The 24,729-nt window shown below is 45.6% G+C and overlaps 1 protein-coding gene and 1 long non-coding RNA gene across 2 annotated transcripts in view; one reads left to right on the top strand and one right to left on the bottom strand.

Annotated features, from left to right (window-relative positions):
• SOX21 (SRY-box transcription factor 21) overlaps positions 1–1,524 on the bottom strand; it is a 2,282-nt gene extending 758 nt beyond the window's left edge. Inside the window, exon 1 of the mRNA XM_080576181.1 lies at positions 1–1,524. This exon is cut by the window's left edge and continues 758 nt beyond it. Coding sequence (XP_080432307.1) covers positions 540–1,382 — 843 coding nt within the window. The 5' untranslated portion in view covers positions 1,383–1,524 and the 3' untranslated portion in view covers positions 1–539.
• Positions 1,525–5,617: 4,093 nt separating this feature from the next.
• Positions 5,618–23,321, top strand: LOC308187828. Its single transcript, XR_013944949.1, has 3 exons — positions 5,618–5,776; positions 5,893–9,000; positions 20,881–23,321. It is a non-coding gene; the product is annotated as an uncharacterized lncRNA (long non-coding RNA).
• The last annotated feature ends 1,408 nt before the right edge of the window (positions 23,322–24,729 follow it).

Below are 24,729 nucleotides of genomic sequence, written 5' to 3'. Positions count from 1 at the left end.
CTGAGGGTGAGACTTCATCACGGGGACTGGACGGGACGGGTCGGGACCTCTCCGGCCGCACGCTGCGGGTCCCGCTGCAGCCGCGGCGTCCCGGGGCAGGGCAGGGTCCCGGGCGGGATGGGGACGGGGACGGGGACAGGACGGGGACAGGACGGGGGCTCCTCGCCCCACCGCGACCCCTCTCCGCCGCCCCGGCCGCCCTCCGCCTGCCCGCACCGCCGGGGCGCGGGGAAAGAAAGGGGCTGGGGTTTCGTGGCGCTTCCCCTCTCCTATTTTAATCATCTGGGGATTTTTTCGTGCCTTTTTTTCCCTTTTTTTTTGCCTTTTTTCCCGATACTTTCCCGGCTCGGCTAACCGCACACACCGCATGCAACACACACAAGCTCCGCGCGGGGCGGCGCGCAACAGGTCGCCGGCGGCCCCGCCGCTCCCCGCCGCCCCCGGGACCCCCGACGGCGCTGCCCGGGCCCCCCGCCCCGGTCCCCCCGGTCCCCTCCGTCCCCGTCCCCGGTCCCCCCGCACGCCCAGGCGGCCGCGGGTCATAGCGCCGCGGCGTAGGCGGCGGGGTAAGGGTCCAGCTGGGGCTTGCCCATGCCCGGCAGGAGGATGTAGGCGAGCGGCGGCTGCAGCCCCGGGCCGGGCCAGGCGCTGCAGTTGCAGGGGATCATGTAGCCCGGGTTCCCGGGGGACGGGTGCGAGTGCGTGTGCCCCCCGGCGGCGGCCGCGGCGGCGGCGGCGGCGGCGGCGGCCCCGTGGAAGGCGCCCGCCCCGCCGGCGCCCGGGTAGCCCAGCGAGGAGGCGTAGGGCAGCGCCGAGCCCGAGGAGGACGACGAGGAGATCTCGGCCATTTTGGAGCCCAGGTCCAGCAGGGAGTAGGGGCTGCTGGCGGCGGCGGCGGCGGCCGCGGCGGCGGCGGCGGCGGCCGACGGGGGGAAGAAGACGCGGGCGGCGGCGGCGGCGGCGGCGGCCGCCGCCTTCTCGGGGTTGGCGAGCAGCGAGTCGGGCACCAGCCCGCCGGCCCCGGCGCCGTGCAGCCCGGCCGCCTTCAGCCCGTGCGGGTGCTCGTGGTCCGCCACGCCGGCCAGCCCGTAGGGCACGGGGAAGGCGAACTTGTCCTTCTTGAGCAGCGTCTTGGGCTTGCGGCGCGGCCGGTACTTGTAGTCGGGGTGCTCCTTCATGTGCATGGCCCGCAGCCGCTTGGCCTCGTCGATGAAGGGCCGCTTCTCCGACTCGGTGAGCAGCTTCCACTCGGCGCCCAGGCGCTTGCTGATCTCCGAGTTGTGCATCTTGGGGTTCTCCTGGGCCATCTTCCGCCGCTGCGCCCGCGACCACACCATGAAGGCGTTCATGGGTCTCTTGACGTGGTCCACCGGCTTGGACATGGTGCTGGCCCCCCGCGGCCCCGGCGCCACGCGGCCCCCGCCGGCCACCTCCTCCTGCTGCTGCTGCTGCTGCTGCTGCTCTGCCTCCTCCTCCTCCTCCTCCACCTCCTCTCCCTCGGCCCCGCCGCGCTCCGCTCCTCCCAAGCCGCTCTCGGCTCCCGCTCCGCGGCGGCCCCGCTCCGGGCGCGGGGCTCTGCCGGCCGGCGGCTCCGGTTCCCCGTCAGGGCTCCGGGCCGGGCGCCGCTCCCCGCCGCTCGTCCTCGGCCGGAGCCCGGGCGGGCGAGTCCGGCGAGCCCCGACGGCGCTCCCTCGGCGGCCTCCCGGGGGGCGGCGGCGGTCAGAGCCCGCCCGGAGCCATCGCCGCCCGCGGGGCTCGGGGGGGCGGCGCGGCGCGGTGCGGGACGGCGGCTCCGCGGCGGCCCGGGCGCTGCGGGGGGCCCCGGGGGCGCGGGCCGCGGACGGCTCCGCTCACAGCCGCCCCGCTCCGCCCGCGGGGGCGCGGCGAGCCGCCCGCTCCTCGCTCATACTCGCCGCCGGGCTCTTCCTCCTCCTCCTCCTCCTCCTCTTCTTCCTCCTCCTCCTCCTCCTCCTCCTCCTCCGGCGGCGGCGGCGGGCAAACTTCGCCAAGTTTCAGGCGGGCGGCTCCGGCGCGCCGCTCGCCCGCGCTCCCCCTTCTCCGGGAGCCGCCGGGTCTCTCTGGGTTTTCTTGGCCGCCGCCGACTCGGAGGGGCGGCGGGGCGGGCGGGAGCGGCGGGGGGCGGAGGGAGGGAGGCAGGGCGAGGGCGAGGAGGAGGAGGAGGAGGAGGAGGAGGAGGAGGAAGGGGGGGCTCCCAATTAAAATGCTCGGCGGTCTCCGCCGGCCGACGAGCCGGGCCGGGGGTGAGGTCCGCGCCGGGTCCGGCCGCCCCCTCCTCCTCCTCCTCCTCCTCCCGTCTGTCCTTCCTCCTCCTGTCCTTCCTCCTCCTCCTCCTCCCCCCCCGCCGCAGCACCGCGCGCTCCCCGTGCCCGCCGTCGGGGCGGGGCCGCCAAGCCGGGAGGGGGCGTGGCTTAGACGGAGGGGGCGTGGCCAACCCCGGTGACCACGCCCCCTCGGCTCCCCGGCAGGTTGGGGAGCGGAGGGGCGGCCCCGCGCCTGCGCGCTGCGCACCGCCCGCCGTGTGGTGCCCAACGGCTGGCGCCGAGCGGTGCCCAACGGCCGCGCTGCGCCCGGGCTCCCCGGGGCCGCTCCTCGCCCTCAGCCGGGGGCTGGCGGCCCTCTGTCCCCGCTGTCCCCGGAGCCCCCTCCGGGCCCTGCCCGCCCCGGGCTCCCGCCGGGCTTCCCGGAGCGCCTCAGCCCCTCAGCGCCCCCCCTGAGAGCCGCCTGAAGTGCTGGGCTGCCCTGAAGTAAAGTACCGGGCAGCTCCTCTCCCCCCTCACCGTGCCTCGCCACCCGCTCACTGCTACTCCTACTCAATTCTCTCCAAATCCACCTTGCCAGCGTCTGACCCCCGACAATCTGTTTAGCCGTGACACACACACACACAAAAAAAAGTTGCAGTCGGTTGTCAAAAGCAGGCAGATGGAGATATCTGCGAGCCCCGGCTGGCTCGGCGGGGAGATGACATTTGGAGGAGGTGGGAGCTGCACCGGGAGGGGCAGAAGCCCGTGGGGGTACCCCTGCCCCGGGGGTCAGGCTGCCAGCCCGTCGGCCGGCAGTTCCCCTGAGACGAGATGCCTGGAGAGGAGAAGCCGGCGTTTCCGACTGCACAAACCCCCTCGTTTGGCGAGGGAGGCGATTCCATATTTGCCCACTCAAACGTGACATTATTGTGATTTACTTGTAGGAGGAGGCTGCTCATCCCGCGGCTCCCTTTGCATAGATCAGATGCCGGCATAATCGACTTCCACCTCGCTTTGTGCGCCGCTGGGAAAGCGCCTGAGCTGCTTCAACTCGACGGAAAGCCAGAGCTGCCTTTATCAAGTCCCCGGCCGCCGGGATAAACGGGGGGACAAGCCGCCGGGGGGCTCGGCTGGGCCGGCTCCATCCCCGATCCCCAAAGCAGATGCTCCCCAAGATGCTCAACGCGGCCCCGAGGGCCAGCCCGTGCCCTCACTCGCCGCTCGGGGAGCCCTCGGGGGAGCCCTGGCCGCTGGCCCTGCGGCTGGGGCCCCGAGCAGAGCACAAGAGGCACCTCGCGGGTCCCCCCAGAGTCGTGCACAAGCGACCCGAGCCTAAATTAGGCGAGCGTTTGCAGAACTCGAGGCAGAGGAGATGCCTCCACTCATGGGCTGCCGTCTTCAAAAAATAAAATGTCGCCATTCGCAGCCCCGTGGCCGCATCCGTGCGTGCGTCTGGTTACCCCCCGTTCTCCCAGTGGTGAAAGCGGTACCAGAGTTTACCGGTCACAAATTATTTTACGCGATCCTTTCCCAGACCGAAACCTGCGAATGGCTCTGCAGGGGCTCACGCGTGTTTTTCCACTTGCAAACCAACGCCACATCTGAAGGTCTCCTTTCCAAAGCTCTTGCTCCCCACCTAACCCTCCCGGTAGCCGCTGGCTACCCAACCGTGCCCACACGCTCCTTCCAACGGCACCTGCGGCTAAGGGAGGTCTTCTTCGGTAATCTGCTTTCGAGAGCTTTGCACCAAGTGCTGGGAACTCTTATCATCAGCTCCGCCTGGAGCCAGGCTGGGCTCAGCTCCCCGAGCCCCGGCCGGGGCCAGCCGCGCTTCTCGCCCGGGTGCGGGGCGGTGCGGGGCGGTGCGGGGCGCCCGCCCTCGGCCAGCCTTCCAAATCCCCCGCCAAGGAGCGAAGGCTTTATCGGAGTTCAGTTCCTTATCTGCGTGGTTTTTTTTTTTTTTTTTGTTAAGCCTCGGCTGTGATCTTCGCGGAGTTGTGCGAGTGTGTTAATTGCGCTGATAATGCGGCGTTATCGATACAATGACAACACGCTCGTGTATAATGGGATTTGCTTGCCTTTGACCTGTCAATTCCGACGCATGCAAATTCAAGGGCGCAATCTTTCCCTCTGTTATCGGGGAAAAAAACATAATAAAATAAAAATAAAACCCCGAACAGATGCGCTGGCGCACGGAGGCTGAACAAGAAATTCCTGAACCCAGCGCCGTATTCCACCGAGCGAGATCAAAGCGCTTTCTCAACCTGTTGCGGGGGCTTGGGGCATCTCCCCGACCCCGCAGGGTAATCCCGCCGGGTTTGCCCTTAGTTTTTGCCACCCAGCCCAAGCAGCCTCGGGTTCCTCGGGGTTTGGGCGACCGGCAGCGCATCTCCGGTCCCCGCGCTGTTAATTCAAAGCCGAGTTTCAAGCGAGTTTCGAGGAAGCAAAGCTCCTCGCCTCCCTAATTTTTATTGGCGCTTAATAATCGGGTGGCGAGTGGAGGAGATAAAAAGCAGGCGAAGAATAGTGGTTAGCCCGATAGCGATCTCCACCTAATCACTCCGGCTGCCTGAAAAGCTGACTCACGGGCTCTGGAGACCTAGCGCTGCGCCGTGTTTGGAGAGCCCCAGCGCGTTTTCACGGCTTTGTTTGCGCACTTGAGCGTTTCCACACGCCGGCTTGCGAGCTGACATTTCGCTTTGTGGAGGTATCAGCCACCGCTTCCACATCACTTGCAGCTGTCAAAAGTTGCCGGGCGCGCTGCTAGCTTAAACACACTGCGGGCTAACTTTCCTGCTCGCACGGAGTCTTGCAAGACCTGCTCCCAAGCATTTCCCCCCCTTCCAACGTCGAGTACACCTGTAGCGAGAGAGGGGGTTTTAGCCCGTGATCCCCTTATCGTGCCTGATACGCAAAATTCATTCATTTAAGCAGCGCTTTCAGAAGCTCGGTGTTATTATTTTTCAATAACAGTCACTTATTATTAGAGCAGCTGGTAGCCCGAGCTCGAGTGAAGTGCCTGGCAAAGGACGCTATCGTAAAACACTGGTTTCTAAGTTTATAGTTTCTAATTTGGCTGTGAAAGTGTGATTCTGGATGGAACTTGGCACTCGAGCGCTCAGCTGGAGAGTAAACTTTTTATAATAAAAGCATCGGTTTATTGCATTTGCTATTTTAAGTTAAAAGGGAATTAACAAAGTTTTTACTAGTTTTGGAAGCTTAGGGAAGTGCTATAATTTTTCTTGAAAATTAAACGCTACGGTGTTGGTAAGGGTGGGATAAGTTCTGCTCTGTGTGTGTGCGCGTGATTTCATGTGCCGTTATTTTTTAAGGCAAACCCGATCTCCGTGCTTTAGGACACCGGCACTGCTCTTGCAGCACCGCCAGACGCAGGTCTCGCACATCAGCCGCAGGCAGTTTCCTGAGCAGAGACCTTGGCGGTGATGAGTCCTTACTACTTTCAGCCACCAGGAAATGTTTAAAACGCAGCCTGTCCTGATCTGCTATGACACGAGGTAAAACTTGGCTATCATGCACGCACTCCATTTGTAATCCAAGCTACTTTCACGTACTTTACTGACTCTTTTTTTTTTCTTTTTTTCTTTTCCCTCATGCTTTTTAATCCTGTTAGCTTTGCAGGGGTCATGCAGCCTGGGAAGAGTGATCAGAACAGCAGACAAGGATGTTTTTAGAACAAAACCAGGAGCTGGGTGGTTACATGCTAGCACCTGACCCCTAGCTGACAAGTCCCTAGGACCCAAAGGCGAAAAGTAAGTTTGCTGCAAATTCCTGGTCAGACTTGGATGTTCCAGAACAGGCAGCCAAATACCTCTCGAGCACAAGTAGCTACCTACAGCTCATCAAGTATGAGGAAGCGTAGGCTCCTCTTCTCTCAAGTGCTGAAATCAGAGCTGATACGGATGGAGACCACTGGCTGTCCAGGGTGCAGGTTTTCCTGTGTGAGCAGCTGCCTCTAGCTTTTCTTCAAAGGAATTACTTTTCCAAGAGTAAAGGACCTCAACAGCGTGTGTGGAACTGTCTTGACCAGACTTTATAGTGGGGTTCAGTACTTCACTGTTAGGAAAGGAGAGCCTTGCTTAGAGCCTTGCTGCTAGGTGAGTCTTCCCCTACCGTAGGCTTCTCTCACAGGCTCTTAAAATGTCGCTGGACAAAGGCCAGGAATCCTTAACTGCTGTCCCCACTTTCTGGGCTGCTCTCACTTATCCACCTTTTGCGCCTTTCATTCACCTTTTCTGTTGTCCAGAGGATAGCTAAAAATTGAGAACTGAGTGCCCTCTAATCGAGTGGTTAGGAGCCTCTTCTGCAAAGGGAGCCTCACTGTGGAAAGATAAATTAGATCGTATGCTCTTGGAGTAGATCACGAAGCTTTTTAACCAAGAGATTTTTTTTTTCTTTTCCAGAGGGAGAAGGATCTTTGAAGATTTTTACATTTCAATTCAATTTAAATTGTAAACTGACAATCATCAGTTTGTCTTCTTGTTTCACTTCTTAGGGCTGTCCAGCAGACATAGAGGTGTTTTTTTGTTTTGTTTTGTTTTTCTTGGAATAAATACATTTTAATGACCACTTTTGTTCAGGAATGATTCATACCTATGAACCACCCAAAGTCGTTTTATTAGTCATGGGTGCTAGGCAGCTCCTAAAAAATCCATGCCATTTTGAAGACAAGCTCTTCTATTTCACTGGATAAGATTGTGGTCTGGGTACCTCTGGCAAGCACTCCAGGATCTGTAAGGGCACACAAGGAAACTAAAATGAAGATCAGAGTTAAATGTTTGGGCCATTCCTCTCTGAAGAAAAGCTGAGCATAAGTCTTTGCTGTTTCATTATAATTACTCTTTAGTTGAATACAAACAAAAAGAGACCCTTAACAGAAGGAATTTGTGTCCCTTCTTAGACACAAACTCACAGTATTTTCTTCTTTATGGACAGTGTCTTGCTTATCAATTTGTAAGACCGGTTCTGTTCTGGGTTCTGTTCAGCTAGGAGGAATCCAAGTCACTCAGAAAGGCCAAAGCTATTGGTCATGAGCTACTTCTAGTGACCAAATGGCAGAGGATGCCCATGCATACACCCCACACCTACATTAGCACCTGTACCTGTATTTTAGTTCAGATCAACAGTGCAACAGCTTTCCAAGCAAATCTTCTCACTCACTGTCGTTTGATTTCCATGGAGGAGCAGATGAGACTGAACTGGAAGATGCTCTTCAACTGCCTGTGAGAGTGTGCTCTGAGTCTAGTTCAGCCAGCATCAACTGTACCCAGATGGCATAAAGTCAGTGTTATTTAGTGCTCTTGATTCAGACAGCTGACAATTCCACTTTTTGTATCTATTTATTTTAGGTGCTTTGGGGATGAGCTTTTCTACCCGAGGGCAGTAACAGGATGCTTTTGCTTCCCACAAGTGTGCTGCTGGGAAAGGAGCCCCTCCACTTCATGGTTGCTCTGTGAGTGTAAGAAGTCAAAAAATAGGGATTGAGGAGTTCTTGGTTGCCTATCCCCCCCAATCCTTACCTCAGCTTTTAGGATTCTGCTAAACCTTGCACTATCTTTGCAATAGACTTGCAGGATGTGTAATGGCTTCCATTGTCACGGAGATTGAACTGAAACTATCATGTAATCTCAAGTCAGTTGACTAGTTAACTCTTATTGTGATAAACATTGGCTATTTATTTTTTTTCATCACTGAAGTGTATTTATAATAGTTTCAATAGTAATAATTGCCATACATTTTTTCTTTATAACATCTTTTTTTTTTTTTTCTCTCTCTTTTATATCAGTAATCTATTACTTTGAATAACTTGTTCCTATTAGTGCTTGACAGGTGGGTGTAATCATATCATAAGAAAACTGATTAATAATAATATCAGTAAGAATATTAATAATAGCCACACAACACCGAGCTCTTTTGCCAGAAAAGGATAGTCCCTGCATCATTGTAAATGATTTTGTTGGAGTATTTTGTCTGGTACTGGACTTCACAAAAGACATGGAGTCATGGAACATAATGCAGTGAGACTGTTTAGAGGCCTGAAAAATGTGATTTACATGAAAGGGTTGTTACTTAAACTGAAAAAGAGATGACTTAGGAGACAAAGTGGTCTTGAAGGGATTTAAAGGTAATTGCAGTGATGAGGAGATTGAATCGCCCTGTGTGTTTCTGGGCCTAGGCAACAGGTAATTCACCTTAAGATGTGAATTCAAGTTAAACACTAGAAAAAATAAGCTGCAAACAGTGAGGATAGATATGTGGAGCCTCCCCTTGCCTGGGAAGGCTGTGGGAATACTGAGGGATTTTAAGAACAGGTTAGACTAATTTGGCAAGGTTGGCCATGCCTTAGAACAGGAGTTTTTCTGCCTGGCTTTGTATGAGTCAATGACATGGGAAGAATCAAACTGAAGTTTGGCTTGGTTCTTCCTGGGATCCATTTTCCTTTTTGCTCCTCAGGACCCGGATGTTCTGCCAGTTCACAGCCCACGTCTTCGCTCTTCCTCTCCTACCCACGCGTGTGACCAGCACCGCTGCCACCACACAGCCCCACTGCCTGAAATGGTCGTGTATGCCATCATCTCCTCGTAGTGCAGCAGGTGGACATCCTGCTCTGGGGGCTGACACAGGCTAAGCGGCATCTTCTTTCTTACAGAGAAGCACAACCCCATCAGCTACGATTTTAAATACCTGGTGATGAAAATTTATCTCCGTACCTAGACAAAAGGTACGTCTTCCATAAACATGCTGAAGATTTTTTTTTATTTTTTTTTCCTGTCTGGTCCCCTTTGTTTATTTGGCACTTGTCTCCTCTTTCTTCTTAGCATAATCTTTTCATTATCTGTGAGAAGTCTTGTTCCCGAAACAACTTTGCTATTATTTTAACTTTATCACCTTTCTATTTTGTTTCAAATCTCTGCTGAAAATACATTTTATGCATCATTTCAACCTTATTTTCTCTTCCAACTGCTTTCCCTAGATCTATAATTATAATATTCAATTTTATAAATTACTGTATATCATTTATATTAAAATTTCTATGTACGTTATTTGAATTGCATTATGCTTCGCAGCATGAAAAAAGTAAGGGCCGTCATTTTTAGATAGTATTGGCAAAAATTTGTCAATGGTGTAACAAGTCAGTGACAAAATTAGCCCTAGGTGTATAAAATTTATTTAGGGTATTTTTACAAGGAAATTTATAATATTTATGGACACTTCATTTTCTTCCATAATATTGTCCCATGCAGGGATGGTTATTATTAGTGTTGTAAAAGATAAAAGATTCATTAGTGTTTCATCCTGAAAATCTGACTTTTGTTACTGATTCTATAGAAAGATTAACAGAGAGCAGAACATACTTTAAGCAATAGAATTCTAAATTCTCACGGGCTTCTGCAGTGTTCTCAGTGACACCAGTTCAGTGGGGAAAAAAAATAAATCAAAACTTTCAGAAGGAGTTCCTTTGGTTCTCAGTTCCCTTGTCATATTTTTCTTACATTTCATGAAATGCTATTTATAGAATATGAAGAAAGTCATGCCAGAAATTATCATTTGCCCAGAAAGTAAATGATTCAGATGTGTGTATTCTAAAAGACCTACAGAGAATTAAGCACAGATCTTTTAAAATATGAGGGTGCCATATTTTCATTTACTTTAGTTCCCTCAAGGAGATTCAATGGGATTTTATGCCTTGAATTCCTTGAAAATATCTGTATACTCTGAATGGAATAGGTCCAAAGCACATTTATGCTTTATGATAGAAACAGAGTTTTGTATTGTTTCTTGCTCACCCCCTCCAGTTTTTTAAGGCTTCGAGTGTTTTCCAAGCAGGATGGTTAAACAATGGTTATAACAAAGACTATATAAAGTTCAATTTTCTTGGATTTATCTGGGCCTGTACTCCATTTTGCAAATGGAACTCAGTCATTCTGGTGTCTGAACACATTGGCTTGAAGTAAACAAGTAGGTGACTACGTAGCTTCTCTATGCTAAGTGCCTATATGTATGCTTTTACCCTATGGTAAACACAGGAGAAAGGAAAGAAAATAACTAGAAATCATCCTTCAGAGGAAAAAAAGTACAAGCCACCTCACACACTGTAAGTTAAGAACAAGGGGTGATAGGCAGTTACAATGGAGTAGATGATGTGCTATGAATTTATGGTCTAGCTTAGCTCACAGGGATTTGAGCTTACTGTAGCAGAGAGCAGCTAGAGATGATGCTAAAATGAAAACTTCTGGATAGCCTAGCCATGGTCTTTTGCTGAATTATCAGGACTCTGATACCTATTTTGCAACACACAGAAGGACCAAAATCACATCTTAGCCACAAAGTATACTACCTTTTCTTTTCACCACCCCCCCCTTTTTTTTTAGCATAAATACTGTATTTTTTAAGTGCTATAACAACTGAAGATGTAGATGCCAGAAAAATGAATTAATGAATAATTTTCTCTATTGCTATAATCATGTTATTAGAATATGCTGCAAATGTGCCTGCGAGATGTGCTAATGTGTTGTACAGTAAATCAACAACAGTAACTGTGTTTGACCAACAAAACACCATGTACTTTCACATGTTTCAATTGAAATCTGTCGAAAATAGCAGTAAAGCTCTTATCTGTCAGCGGATCCATACTTTAAAACATAGTTTGTGAAAACATGAACACAAGGTATGAGCCCAGCCTACTAAAATTAATGGAAATGTTCCTGTTGACTCATGGAAAATGTGAGACTGGTGTCCTTCTGTTCTGCTGGTCATTACATGGACAGGTAAAGCACCTTCATGCCTCCTATATGATCCACATCAGCATTAACATTAGGAATTTCTGGAATAGGATCATGATGTTTCTTTTCGCAAGTTTTATGTGCATGACTGAAGAGTAAAACCAATATGCTCAGTTTTACCAGTGTAAAAAAATAGACAGGAAGTAAGGTAGATAGAAAACAAAAAATAGTTCACTTGTTTACTGTAACAAACAATGATCTTAGTCAGAGCAAATATACAAAACATGCTTTATTCTCTTAAGACTTAATTCAAAGACCTCCAAAATACATGGGCTCTCCCAACTTGACTCCCGGGTTCATTGGAGACAGGCAGTAAATTAAAATGGTCAAACCAGCTCTTTTGACACCACTGTTGAGTTCAGGTCTTCTTAGGCAAAAGGCCAGTTCATTAAACCACTTTGTTGCCAGTCACCTATTCTTTGCTTATCTCTCACTCTGTTTAGTGGCATGACTGGTTATCTTAAAGATAAGGAGCCTGTTGAACTTTCAGTTCCTGCTATTGCAGGAAAGGCTGAAAGTACATAATCCTTTCCCTTCAGAAGAACAGATCCCTTTCTCTTTGTCTCCCGTACGTGTTAGTACTACCCCTTCGAACACTCATATGCTTATAGATGTTTTGATTTTCTTAGAGGCAGAGATGAGTTTAACACGGGAGTTTTACCTCAAAGTGTAGATGCAATTAGTTTATTTTGGCTCACAGCACATAGAGTTTAAGACAAAACAATAAATTAAAACCGGCAGGATTCCTTCAGGCACTCTGACGTTTTCCTTTTTCTTTTTTTTTTCCTTTTTCTTTTTGTGTTTAACAGGAGGTGGCGGTTGTAACATTTGCAAAATAATAAGTACAATAAGTTGACATTGTGATATGATTACTTATGTAAGTGCTTAGACATACAAATACCTAAACACTAATGTCATTATTGAGAGTCATGGCAGTTACTCCAGCCAAGTTAATAAAAGATCATTACTGTAACTATCTACACAGGACTGAACACGATGGGGAATCTGGGATATGGGAAGTCTAACAATACAAAATGCGCTGAAACTTCATGCTTTGTGTATTTGTGGACATGTGATTATTCTAACAAGAAATCAGAAATAATTCAATGCGTACATTATCTGTAAGGGTATATAGAGCTAAAATTATAGAAGAAAATGTTTCTTCTCTTTTCTCAGTATTTTGTTTCCCTGTTTTTTTTTCTGTTGAGGAAGCTAAGCACAGTTAATGTAGGTATGATTCCTCTGTAGTTTACTTGCTCCTGGATCATAACATACAGATGTAAATAGCTGGGTGTGAACTTGCCAGGTATTATATTCAGCTGACACAAACAACCTAACCAGATAGTTCTGTGTAGATAACAAACTCATTTCTGTATTGGTTGGGAATCAGGGCTCAGGTGATTGTTGTTCTTTAATGATTATTTATTTAAATTGGTCTCATTCAAACAGAGAGCCTGTCCAAGGCTGTGGCTGACTGGACAAACTTCACAGATTGGACAAAAAATCAGAGCTGGAGTTTACTCACCTTCCACGTCTAAACTCACCCCCCACCCCCAACCAGGACTTTTCCACTCTGCTCCTCTATCATTCTTTCTTTGCATTCAGAAAAAGCCTGCAAAAACAAGCCTTGCCATGTTATGCAAGGACCAACAAATCTCAGTTTTGGCAGGTTGGAGGGGAAGTAAATATCAAAGTGAATATTTAAGCTGTATCCATGAGTATGCCTCTCTGAATAGGCCTGCCTCCAACCTACCCATAGTATTTTTTAGACAGTGTCTTATTTGAGCTCGTCAATACAAAGAGAGCAGTTGTCCCTGAGTTAACCAGGAACAATTCCACCTAATGTACCTGTTAAAGTGAGTATTTCATACTGAAGCCTAGAACTGAGTCCACTGCTGCCCTGAACATCCAAGCACTCCGCACGAGCCCCTTTTTTAACTGGATGTCCACACTCTGCACCAGTGACGTTTCCGACAGAACAAAGGGACAGCCACACGTGGAACACACTGCAATGCCATCCTGTCAGTGCAAGTGTTTCTAACTTCCTTCCGAAAGGAAGATCAGAGGCCAGATCAGTACTAATAGAAAGTCCATTTTTTGAATGACTGTCACTGCCAGAAAAGGGTTTAAATATCCCTGAGGGGTGCTGGTATTATAGCTTGAGGACCCACAGGCCTTCCCAGAACCTTCCATCCAGAACCTATCTCCTCCTGCTCTGCACCAGTGCTGAAAGCTGCAGTCAGATCAATCAGTTGATCCAGCTAAAAAATAACCATCCAAAAAAGAAAGCAGACACTAGTTTTCAGCAGCCACACAAACACCCATTCAATTGCTAATGCTGCTGTATGAGAGGCGGTGGAAAGATGAAGTCAAAGATGAAGATGGGACTCTCCATTTCAGCGGTGGCACAGCCTGAAATGAGCATAAGCTATTCATGACACCTCCTCCTGTGTGACAAACACTGACATTCAAACAAGGAAGACATCGCATTAGCCCTATTAGAGGGTAAAACTGGGATGAAACATGAACAGTGCCTGTGGAAATGGAGCCTAAAACTTGTGGCTTACCTCCAGAAATGAAGAAGGAAAATATACATATTACCTCCATGTTCGTTCCAACCCTAACTAGAGTTCCTGTCACCCAGCCGACTGGCAGGGCAGTTTCTACTGCAGTAGTATAGCTAGCCAGCAGGGGCAGCGGTGGCACAGGTAAAAGGTGCAAAGAGATTTCCTTCCCTCTTTCCTAGCACTCATGAGGGCCCTAGTTCAAAAGACCAGTGACAGGTCGGTTTGGAGAACAGACATATGCAGGAGTAGATGGAGCAGGGGGTGAAGCTCTCCTAATATCATCCCTCACCTTCCTCACAGACAGATCAAGGCTCCAAGCTTCTGGTCCTGCTGTAGTCACACCCAATCTCGTGATACTTGGCTTCCCACACCTTTCTCCCCATGAGCTCAGGCTCTTCAAAGTCCTCTGATGCATGAGGATTCCTGAGTTTCCGGCTCCTCCTAACTCAATGAGACACCTTTCCAGAACTGAAGAAGCCCAACAGAGGGGAGCACACTTATCCACAGCATTGAAACCTGTTACAGGAAATTGCTGTATTTCATATATCTTAATGATTGAGTATTTCATTAATAGCCTACGTGTTTGAACATTGGACCAGATCCTTACCGAGCTGGTGAATTTCTGTGCAGAAATCCCTGGCACCACATTTGTTTATCGTAGTCGACAATTTGTCTCATTGTCTATAACATTGATGAAACCACAAATAGTGCTCCAAGATCAGTTGCCTTGATAAAAATGGTAACACATTTAAGAAGCATAGATATGTAAGCTGTATTACAATCTTTATCAGCAGCACTCAAAACCGAACTGGAACCATTAGCATTCAAGGACACACTATTAAAATAGGTTCTCCACCTCAACAAGATAAACCTGTCCATAATACATATTTGTGTCCATGAAGAAATCACTTTGATCTTGAATGCAGCCTTCCAACAAATTAGAAAAATTAAAAAAAAAAAAAAGGAAAGAAAAAAAAGAAAAACAAACAAACAAACAAAGCCAAAACATAGCCAAGTGTTTGTATAGGACATTAAGATAATGTAAATAAACATAAAAAGTTGCAGTTTCTAAAATTTGTGCACAGATGCTCCTATTTAGAATTGAAATGACTTGGTTTCACTGCTGCTTAGTCCTTAAACTTCAATGTGAAACTCTACAGGAGTTTCTTCTGGAGAAGGCTGTTTCAGTACTAAATGAGAGCATCCACGTGAGGGTTTAATGCACTGTAATTTATGTGCATTAATACTACAGCCTCAGATCATTTGTAACACTTTTCTTGACTGTCCACAGTTAGACAAAACACACCTATTTATTCTGGATTGAAGTTATAGCTGTTTTTCCTAGTTCTTTTAGGTGTGGCTCAATGCATTTATTGTCTCAGTGTATGGGTCTTTCACAAGGCATGGAGCAATGTCCAGTGACTGAGGCAGAGTCCTAAACCAGCTATCCCAGAGAGACAGAGCATACAGTCAAGTAACATTTCTATCCATGGTCTCCAAAACTCCAAAGCTATTATTGCTTGCAGACGATGGTCTTTATTTATATTGAATGATGTTTAGTTCTTCAAGGTAATTGTCATGTACTATGTCAATTATGTAAAAATACTCGTTCTACATCTTTGGCTGTAATCATTTGTCTTTCACATCTTAGACTGTACTCTATCCTGAGTTGCATTCTTTGTGTTGTGGCTTGGGTGAAATGTCATTGAAGCTATGGGTGTAACCACTACCTTCTTTTAAGGCAGCTGTAAGAAACAGTTAAGCTTCTTTATGAAATAATAGCGACCTCCACCCCAAACAAAAGCATACATTACTGTTCAAAACCAAGGTACGTACATAGGCTGCACAGGCTGGATAGTGTAGGAGAGGGGTTTGGCTGACTATTGTTTTTAATGGAGCAGGATGTGTACTTGTGTGTGTGTGGAAGAGAGAAAGAAAAGCCCCACAAGAATAAAAACAGAAACAAGATAGAGCCTGAGCAAAATATGAAGACTGGGACCATTAGAAAAGACTGGAAAGAAAGTCTTCGAGTTGAATACTTGAATCTTCCTGTACCCAGGGAAACGGGACTTCATAAAATCTTTGTGATTAAAAATGTTTTATCAGGGAGATCTGATTCCATTTGAAATTACTCTTTCCAAAGAAAAAAAAAAAAAAAAGAACAACAACAACTCACAAGACCCTGAACTTCAATTACATATTCAGGTCAAAAGGTACGAGATGAATTCCTACTGACCTGAAATCAGTAGAATTGCACAAGATGTAAGCTAGGGTGGAATTTACCTCCCATGTTCAATATTCATTTCTGTACATGTCTAACATGGACGTATAAACACACAGAGGAAAAAAAAGGGCGGGGGGGGTGTAAAGAATGGGGAGAAAGGAAGGGGGAAAAGAGTGAACATATAATAAACCTTATCATTTCTCAGATGTACTCAATGCAACATTCCAATTTACTAATGCTTATTTCTTGATATAGTCATTAGATATTTTCCTTCTTTCTTTCATAAAATGAAATAACAATGATAAACAATAGTTCAAGGTTTTTGATCTGACAGGTTATATAGTTCTGTCTGTATGGATTCTTGTGCTATTCATAAGGCAGTTTAGCTTTGCACTTGTGTTGCAGAAGGATTGAACTATAGCTTTGCAGTAGATTAGGTTTCTTTGTATTATTCTATTTATATATCTGGTTGCTCCATTATGCACTTTCTTCATAGTATCTTATAAACTGATTGGGACATATCTCCTTTTCTATTGTGTGCGTAAGTGCCCACGACAGTATGGACTTAAAAGCAAAATTAAATACCCAGTATCCCAGGCTTAGAAAATCACTGGTGCTCTGTTGCTGCAATGTAATTCTGCCTACAGTTCTACCTACCTACATTCAGCTTATACAGAAAATGCAATTAAAGACATGGATTTTTGAGAGATGGGAATTATTTTCCACAAATCATAATGACTAAACTTTGCCCATTTCTGGCCCCATATGCCATACTTGAGCTTTGCTGAGGAGAGCTTTTGATGACGCTTTTATGTTCTTACTACAATATGCTGTGTAATATCTGAGTATGTTCTCAGCACAGTTTGCATCTTTGTTTACTTTGGGGCTCTGTGCCTTTGTGTCCTAAAATTATAGATGTATAATCCTTGCATTTGCTATGGGACTTGAAAAAACAAACATGCTATTATTTTCTGTGAAAGGTCTAATAGAGAGGGAAAATACTGAGTATTTTGCTAAGCAATAGAATGTTATTCAAGTGATAATGCATCTTAGCATAAAGCAGATTCTAATACTGCTCCTTTCTTACACTGTGTTTGTTGAATTTGGTATTCATGAAAGTAGAACTCATGAAATGGACTAAATCCAAGTAGAGTGTGGGCAGGTGCTGTGCAAGCTTTCCTCCCAACTTCTCCCGGTCCCCCTTCATCTCAGTTTGTTGCTGTTTTTATACTGTATCTCCTTGTGGCAGAAATGTGCTGTCTGTATTGTGTGGACAAACATCTGCTGAATCCTGTGATGAAACCGCCATTTTTTTCACTACGTAGGCTCTAAGCTCAGGTTTTTAGAGGTGAAAATTCGATGCTGATACAGCATCCCACCCCACGTGAACAGAGAATGAAGAAGTAAACGTTACACTTTGCTGCCTCTTTTTACTCTTCCCTGCACCCAGAAAACATACACAGCATGCAGTGAAACCCCTGTCTAAAGAATCAGGCAAAAGACATTTGTTTAATAGTGATTGTGTTCAAACAAAGGCTTAACAGGATATTAACTGATATTCATAGGCTATTTGGGGTTAGTCAATTATGTCAGGATGGCCTTTTACATTCATCTAATCATGAATTAGATACAAGTCCCATGATTTCTGAATTCATTTGCCCCAACTGTTTTCTTCCAAATAGCCCTATAAAACTAATTTTGCATGTTTTGTGTGCATTTATATATTTATAATACAAATGTAAACTAAAGAATCAAAACCTAGTAGCTTTACCTCATAATACTTCACTTGAAGCATACAGGCAGAGAGTAAACATTTGACATTTGAGAAAAAAAATATTAGTAGCTCTAGGAAGCATAGAGTGTTTAATATCCAGATTAAATATTGGTGGAGCTTGAGCTCCTTTTCTGTCAGTCTATCACCTGCTGTTGTGAAAGCCTCCTGTCACATATCTCCTGACCAATTATGTCTGCAGCAGCTTGGGAAGAATCCTCTATGTGGCTGCTCACGGTGCTGTGGGCTATGAACAGGAGACTGCCCTGAATTATTCTCAGGGTAAACCCTTTATGGGTTTTAGAAACAATTAACTTATCTATTTTCTACTAGTCTGAAAGCTTTATGGGTAGCACAAATGTAAATTTATTTTAACCTCAAATCCAATGTATAATTTTTGTGAAACTGGAAGTAGGGAACCAGTGTGATTGGAAGATACATTTCAATTAATTCTTCCTCCAACGCTTTATCTCCTCTGCATCAGAACCTTTTATAGTGTTAAAATTAACAATTATGCAGCTGATGGCTGGCTGAAACCACAAGGGGATCTGGAAAGGGCCTCAGATAACACAACATGTATAAATCATTCAGGAGAACAATTCATGAAAGAAAAGTTATCTGTGTTTTGGATGACATTGGAAGAACTAAATAGGAGTCAATTTGAGGAAGGGACATTTTGCTCCATTGTCCAGCCTGGCTTTTTTTTTTTATTATTATTGTGTTGTAATATACATTTTCAAAATTAATTAACCATTAACAGCAAGATAAATGTTTCTTCTTGTATTAGGGAAATGCTGGCCTCAGTGGTGAAAGATTATTTCACATGAGCAGCACTCTTAAAGAAAGCTGTTGCCAGATAAGGTGGCGACTGTACTTTGAAGAGGAACAATGAGAAGTGACAGACAAGCCCGTGTTTACCAAACTGAAAAGGGGACTTGCAGGTTTCCACTCACTGCTCAGTTACCTAAGCACAGTGAATCAAGGCTGGAGTGCTGTTTCACCAACCCGTATCGGTAACAACGTGGTAACTACTTCAGAATATAATAACACACCATGAAATCTTACTCCAGGCAGTAATGAATAACATTTTTTTTTTTTAAAATTCACTTTTATGAAACATTTAAAAAATACATTGTTGGAACTGCTCTTCTGTTTAAACATTTGGCAGCTGTGGAGGATTTTTGTTCTGTGCCTTTTTTCAACATTCAGGCTTTTGATTACAGGTTGGGGTGTGAACACAGCACAACTTGAATGTGAAATCCTTCCACTTTAACTGGGCCAGAAATGTAGAAATAAGAAGATGTTCTTGTTCTACAACTTAGAGAAGATCTAAATTTGGCAGCCACACTATACTCAAAATGGCATGGGGCTCGTGTATGCGTGGTGCTTCAAACCATCCTCCCCAGGTAACTCCTGGAGCAGCACATAACCCACCTGTTCCAGAGAAGGCCACTGCAAATAGGAAACTTTCCCACTTCTGTCTTCTGACATCGCAGAACTGGCTTGGAATATAGGCTGGGTCAAACTGCTTGCACCACATTGCTTGCAGTCTTTAATAAAGTGCTCCATTTTTCTTATTTTTTGCCTCTGGGCAAGCATACACCATGCTATAGTCCTGAACACAAATACTTGTAGAGCTGAGACCTAAAATGATACTGCTATCTGCTTACAGCATCAGCAGTTTCTTTGCAAGTAGGACCACGTGGATCAGCACTGCAATGAGAGGGGTCTAAACTTGTTCGGCAGGAAAGAGGAATAAGATCAGGACATGCACGCTTCTTATATATATAATAGAATTGTGTCTTCTTCCTATCACAGCTATATCAAGCCATTGAAACAGGTAGATTATTGCTAGAAAACATCATTTTAACAATTTGTAATACACACAAGAATGCACTCACACAAAAACGTGCAAACAGGATTTACACAGGTAAATGTATATATGAAATATAATACTATATAGAAACATATACAAAAAGGGCTATATAAATACAGTATTTTAACCTACATTGCTTATATTGAATTGGAGCTGTATTTTTTCAGCCTGCGCATCATCAATTTATTTAAAAATTTGTTATAATGTATCTTCATTTTTGTTTCATCTCATTAAATATTCTTTTTCTGCTTTCCCACCTGCCTATGGTACAAACATTATTCTTACATATGAGTTCTTTACATCTTCAGATTCTGGCAACAATATTAGTTGGTCAGGGTGATATAAGAGAACTCTAATTTATTTTACACAAAAGTTCACATCCATGAGTATATCTTACTAAGACATGTAAGCATCTTGCATGCTTTTTCCATTAAAATCCAAATACATGAAATGCAAACCTGATGGAACAGAGGTGCAGAAAATACTTGGTTCAAATCACAGGTTTTGATTAAACAACAGAAAAGTATCTGCGAATATATGGGGGAAAAATGCTTTGCATTAATTTTGACATGCATGTAGTGACTGCAGAGTTTATTTTCTCCTAATGATAGTCAGTAGGTTAGATTAGTTAATTTAGGCACTACAGAAGTAATACAAACCTTCATTATGTATTTTATCCCAAAGATCCTTAGAGAGGTCTTGGGAAATATCTGTTACACTTAATAATGATATATTAATAGTGCCCAGTAGGAATTATACACACACGCACACCTACTTGCAACACATGGCTAAATCCCTTTGTCTGATGGCCTTTAAAGTGGAAGGCTGAGACCCTTTGCTGTACCTGCAAGAAAAGGGAACAGGGAGGAGAAGGGTCAGTTTGGAGAGGATAATAATTCCTTCCCAGGTCTGAGCTGTGTCCCTGGATGGCCAGATCAGACTGGAACAGCCCAGAAGTTTCTCTCTTTCATGATATTTAGCTACAGCCCCTGAGGGACCACTGGCTGAGCATAACCAGAGTGAAAGCTCTGGCTCTGTCCTGCTCCATAGGCTCCCTGTGCCACAAAGACAGTGCAGATCAGGGACGAGCTCAGCAAGCGTTACTCAGCTAGAAATGTCTTCTGTACTTGGGGAAGTTCTTGACCATCTCTGATTTGTTCTGCTCTGTTCAAAGTATCTGGCTCCAATTTTTACTTCATAAGCTTCAGGAAGCTGAGTTTTGAAGGGACAGTTCTTGGGTTCGATTTACATATGAAACTTTCATAAGTGGTGGAATCAGCTTTGCTTTTTAAATTTAATTTATTTATTTATTGTGTCAGTCATTTATTTATTATTATTATATAGTCAGTCAATTTATTTATTTGTTGTGTCATACCTCAGTCCTGGAAAAGCCCATGTTGCCCTTGATCATGTAGAGATAAAGAAGCGTGGTTTGAAAGACACGGGCACTAGCAGAAGAACTCTTGCAGGGCAATGAAAGAGTAGCGACGCTTCCAAGCCTGCCCTCCTTCTCTGCCAGGAGTTACCTGCACAGAGCAAGGACACTGAAGTGAATGTGTGTGTGTTAACTTAAACTCTAGCTGATGGATGCTCATCGTGCTATATCAAGCTGAAACGGAGTTCCTTACGGCTCCTGTTTTGTGGATGGAAACCACAAGCAGAGGCATGGACAGACTGCTGGCACTGCTAACGCCCACAGCAACCACTGCTAAATGCCACAGAAACCAGCCGTCAGAGCCCTAAGGTTCCTTGAAATGTAGTCCTTGCTCGAAAACTGTCCTCTCTTCAGCAAGAAACACTGCTTAGATCCTTCTGTTTAGTTTCAGCAGTATAAACTGTGAAGATAAAGCATATTCATTTAGTACTGTAAGGACTGATTAATAAACATGGGCAAAAAACCAACAGCAACTTCATTTCACCAAAAAACACAGATTCAAGTCAACTGGCATTCTTCACAATACTATAAGGATTTTTTTTTTCCAGTAAGCTTTTTTTCAGTTAAAAAGACTAAACCCATTTGTTAAAATGACTGTTTCACTTAACACTTTCTAAGAAGATGTTTTCAAATCTGTATTTTAATTAAAATCTAAGTGTAAATAAAAACTGAAAACTGCATGAAACATTTTGCTTTGAGTCAAATGAATTTTTCTCCAGGTTTTCAGAGCTGCCAGCATAATTAAAAATTAATTATTCTCCCAGTTCTACTGTGTTAGTTCTAATCCCAGTTCAAATTTTAATTTGTGTAAACCCCCTCCTCATATGGCCTGAACCCCTAAAAATATTGCTGCATTAAAAGAAGCCTCGGACAAACTTTACCCTCACATAGGCTCAAAGAACAAAAACAGGAGAGGCAGAAGTTGGTTGTAGGGAGCAAAGCAGGAGGGGTGCAGGTGATAGGAGGGAAGAGGACAGAAACAAAACGTCTCCTATGAGAGCAATATCTCCACTGCAGCTGAAGTCACAGAGTGTCTTACAGGTAGCCCACAGCTTCTGCATGCAATTAGTTACAGTTAAGCCTTTGAGGGCACCTGGAAAACGTGAAGTCCTGAGTGGTGCTCTTCTGGATAATGACAGTCGTGTGGATCTCCACCAGGCTGGGTGGTTGCTTTGCATGAGAGCACAGAAGGAAAGAGCTGTGTCCTGTGCAGGAAAATCAAAGATCCTGCTGCACAGTGCCGGTGGGCTTGGTGCTTGTGAGATGCATCTTACTCAAGAGCGTAAAACAGGACTCAGGTAAAATTTAGGTTTTAGATCCAAAGTTGTTACTGTGAAAAACTCTGCAAAGCATAACAGGCTCAGGCCAGCCCAAGTGCCTCACTGCTTCTGCTGCTTGTTAGATCTGCTGCTCGAGGCACAGAGCACCCTGCTCACTTTCCTTGGATTCCCCCTGAGGCTGGATCCAGGAGGGTGAAGAAAAAGGGTGGGCAAAAAGACAGCAGCATTTTGTTGGCAGGGAGCTTTGAGGCTGTGCAGGAAAGAATCCAGGATGCGCTGGGCTGGAAAGAGCAAAGAGTTGTACGCACCGCTTCGCAGGTTTGTGGTTAGGGTTGGAGCTTGGCACTGGCAGGGAGAAAATAGTGATTTTAGTTCTTGCACCTTCCCCTGTTGTGTATTTTATCCAACAGCTATTTAATGCACAGTACATAAATGGTCATTAGGAGGAAAAGAAGCCACAGCTCTTCCCCATCTATCCGTTCCTCATAAGGCTCATAACCACCAGAGTGATGCTGTACATGGTGTTTCTCTACGTGAATCTTGTAATGCTCTCAGAGCTGGTTGTTTTCTACACAGGAAAATGAAGGTGTGAAACTAGCCCACACTTTTTGCCATCAAGTAGAATAAAGAGTATCTGCAGCAAGTATCTTTAGAAAGCAGAATACATATCCAGAACACTTACGGCGAGAGCTGTTAGTCTTCTTGCTAGTGTTCCCACCCACTCCCATGACTCCTGTGCTCATGCTGGAAAATGGCCTAGCTTCAAAAGGAGGGATTGCATTTAAATAATGTGGGCCATGTTACTCTAAATAGCATCGGAGTCAAGCACAGTACGTGTTGTTGGATAACATAACTTTTTGTATATATTTTCCTCTTGAATGCAGTCCACAAAGAGACGGTGAGACTCAGTTTAATCAATCAAAATAATTTGTTCCAGCATTTTCAAACATCTGCCCCAAGTCAGGAAACTCTCGAAGATGTTGCCTAAAAATAGCTTTGATTTTGATGAGTTGGCAGTTTCCAACAAAAGCAAGAGAAATCCTGGCAATCTCTAGTTCTCTATAAAAATTGGGAGAATATTTCCTTTCCTTAACCTCTTGCGAGGCTCTGTCTGGATGGCATTCTGGTGGGCATAGGCTGCCTCTGACTCTGCATTGTCACACAGAATTTGCCACATTTGCCACGGGTCACTGACCTAATGAAGGAAAGAGGAAAATGATAAGCGTGTATTAGTTGCACAGTGTTTTAACCATAGAACACCATAAAAAGAAAAAGTGTTTACACAATGTCTTAATAAAAAAAGCTATGTTATAAATCATCCTATAAAGAGAAGAAAAACCTTCTAATTGCATGGTTTATCTTCAAAAGTAATGAATTTCAGAACAATCTGCATATCTGGTACCTTGTCTGCCTTTCAGTGCTAAAAGGCTTCTGTTGACATGTATCCAGCTTCTGTTACCTCTCTTTGACACATCACATAGTTATTTTCCTTTTAATCTCTGAAGAGCAAAAATATTGTGAGCTCTTTGCTGGTGCCAGTATGGATAGAAGCCATCCCTAAAGAGATGTATATTGCAATTGGCAAGATATAAATCACGTACTGTATAAATATAGAGGTGTTTGCATGTCAGGATGTTGGCAAGTCGTTTGTGGGAAAAACTACTCTGTTGGATGCTGAAAGCATCTTTCAGATCTGCCACTTATGACTTCTCATTTCTTGCTGTTTTTGTGCCAGTCTTTGCATTGTCGTTAGGGGCATATGCAAATACCTGTCCAGATGTTGTGCAGAAGAGCCTTGAGAGAGAAAGGGGATTTCTTGCTGTGCTCCTAGTTAGAGCAACAGTGCTAGGAGTTTGTTTCAGTTCTTATTTTATTTTATTTTATTTTATTTTATTTTATTTTATTTTATTTTATTTTATTTTATTTTATTTTATTTTATTTTATTTTATTTTATTTTATTTTATTTTATTTTATTTTATTTTATTTTATTTTATATTTTACAACAACTCTCTTCATTCACTAATGTGAGCACTTGTTTATTTGTACAGGGGCTTTGTTCTCTACTAACACTGTGGCTCGAATCTGCCTTGCTATATCTTTGAAACATAGTAGTTATCCTTTTCCAAACCTCAGCTCCACATTGCTGCTTCTTGGCCTACTGCCTATCATTTCCTTTCTTCCTGGTTCTTCAGTTCTTTGCTCTGATGAACTTCCTTCCAAGCCAGCTGCAAATGCAGAAGTCTCACAGAAACCTCAGTGTGGCTACTTGGCCCTAAATGCTGCTGCAGGAGGATTGTCCTGCTGTGCAATCTGCTCTGGCCCTAGGGAATGCCCCAGAGAGCTTCAGCTTCTTCAGGGAAACTTCATCCTCCCTGCTTGAGAGTGCAGCTGACCCAGGCAGCCAACAGACACAGCAGTTTGTGCAAAAGGGTGCAGGAAAGGGGAGCAGCAAAGGTGCTCAGCAGTAGTGGTCCCCCAGGGCATGGTCCACAGCACCTACCCCAGCACGCTGGA

This window comes from Anser brachyrhynchus (assembly GCF_964034855.1).
Source record: "Anser brachyrhynchus genome assembly, chromosome: 1".
In the NCBI taxonomy this organism is placed as follows: domain Eukaryota; kingdom Metazoa; phylum Chordata; class Aves; order Anseriformes; family Anatidae; genus Anser; species Anser brachyrhynchus.
Note: the sequence above shows the minus strand (reverse complement) of the source record. Positions and strands in the feature narration are given on the sequence as shown.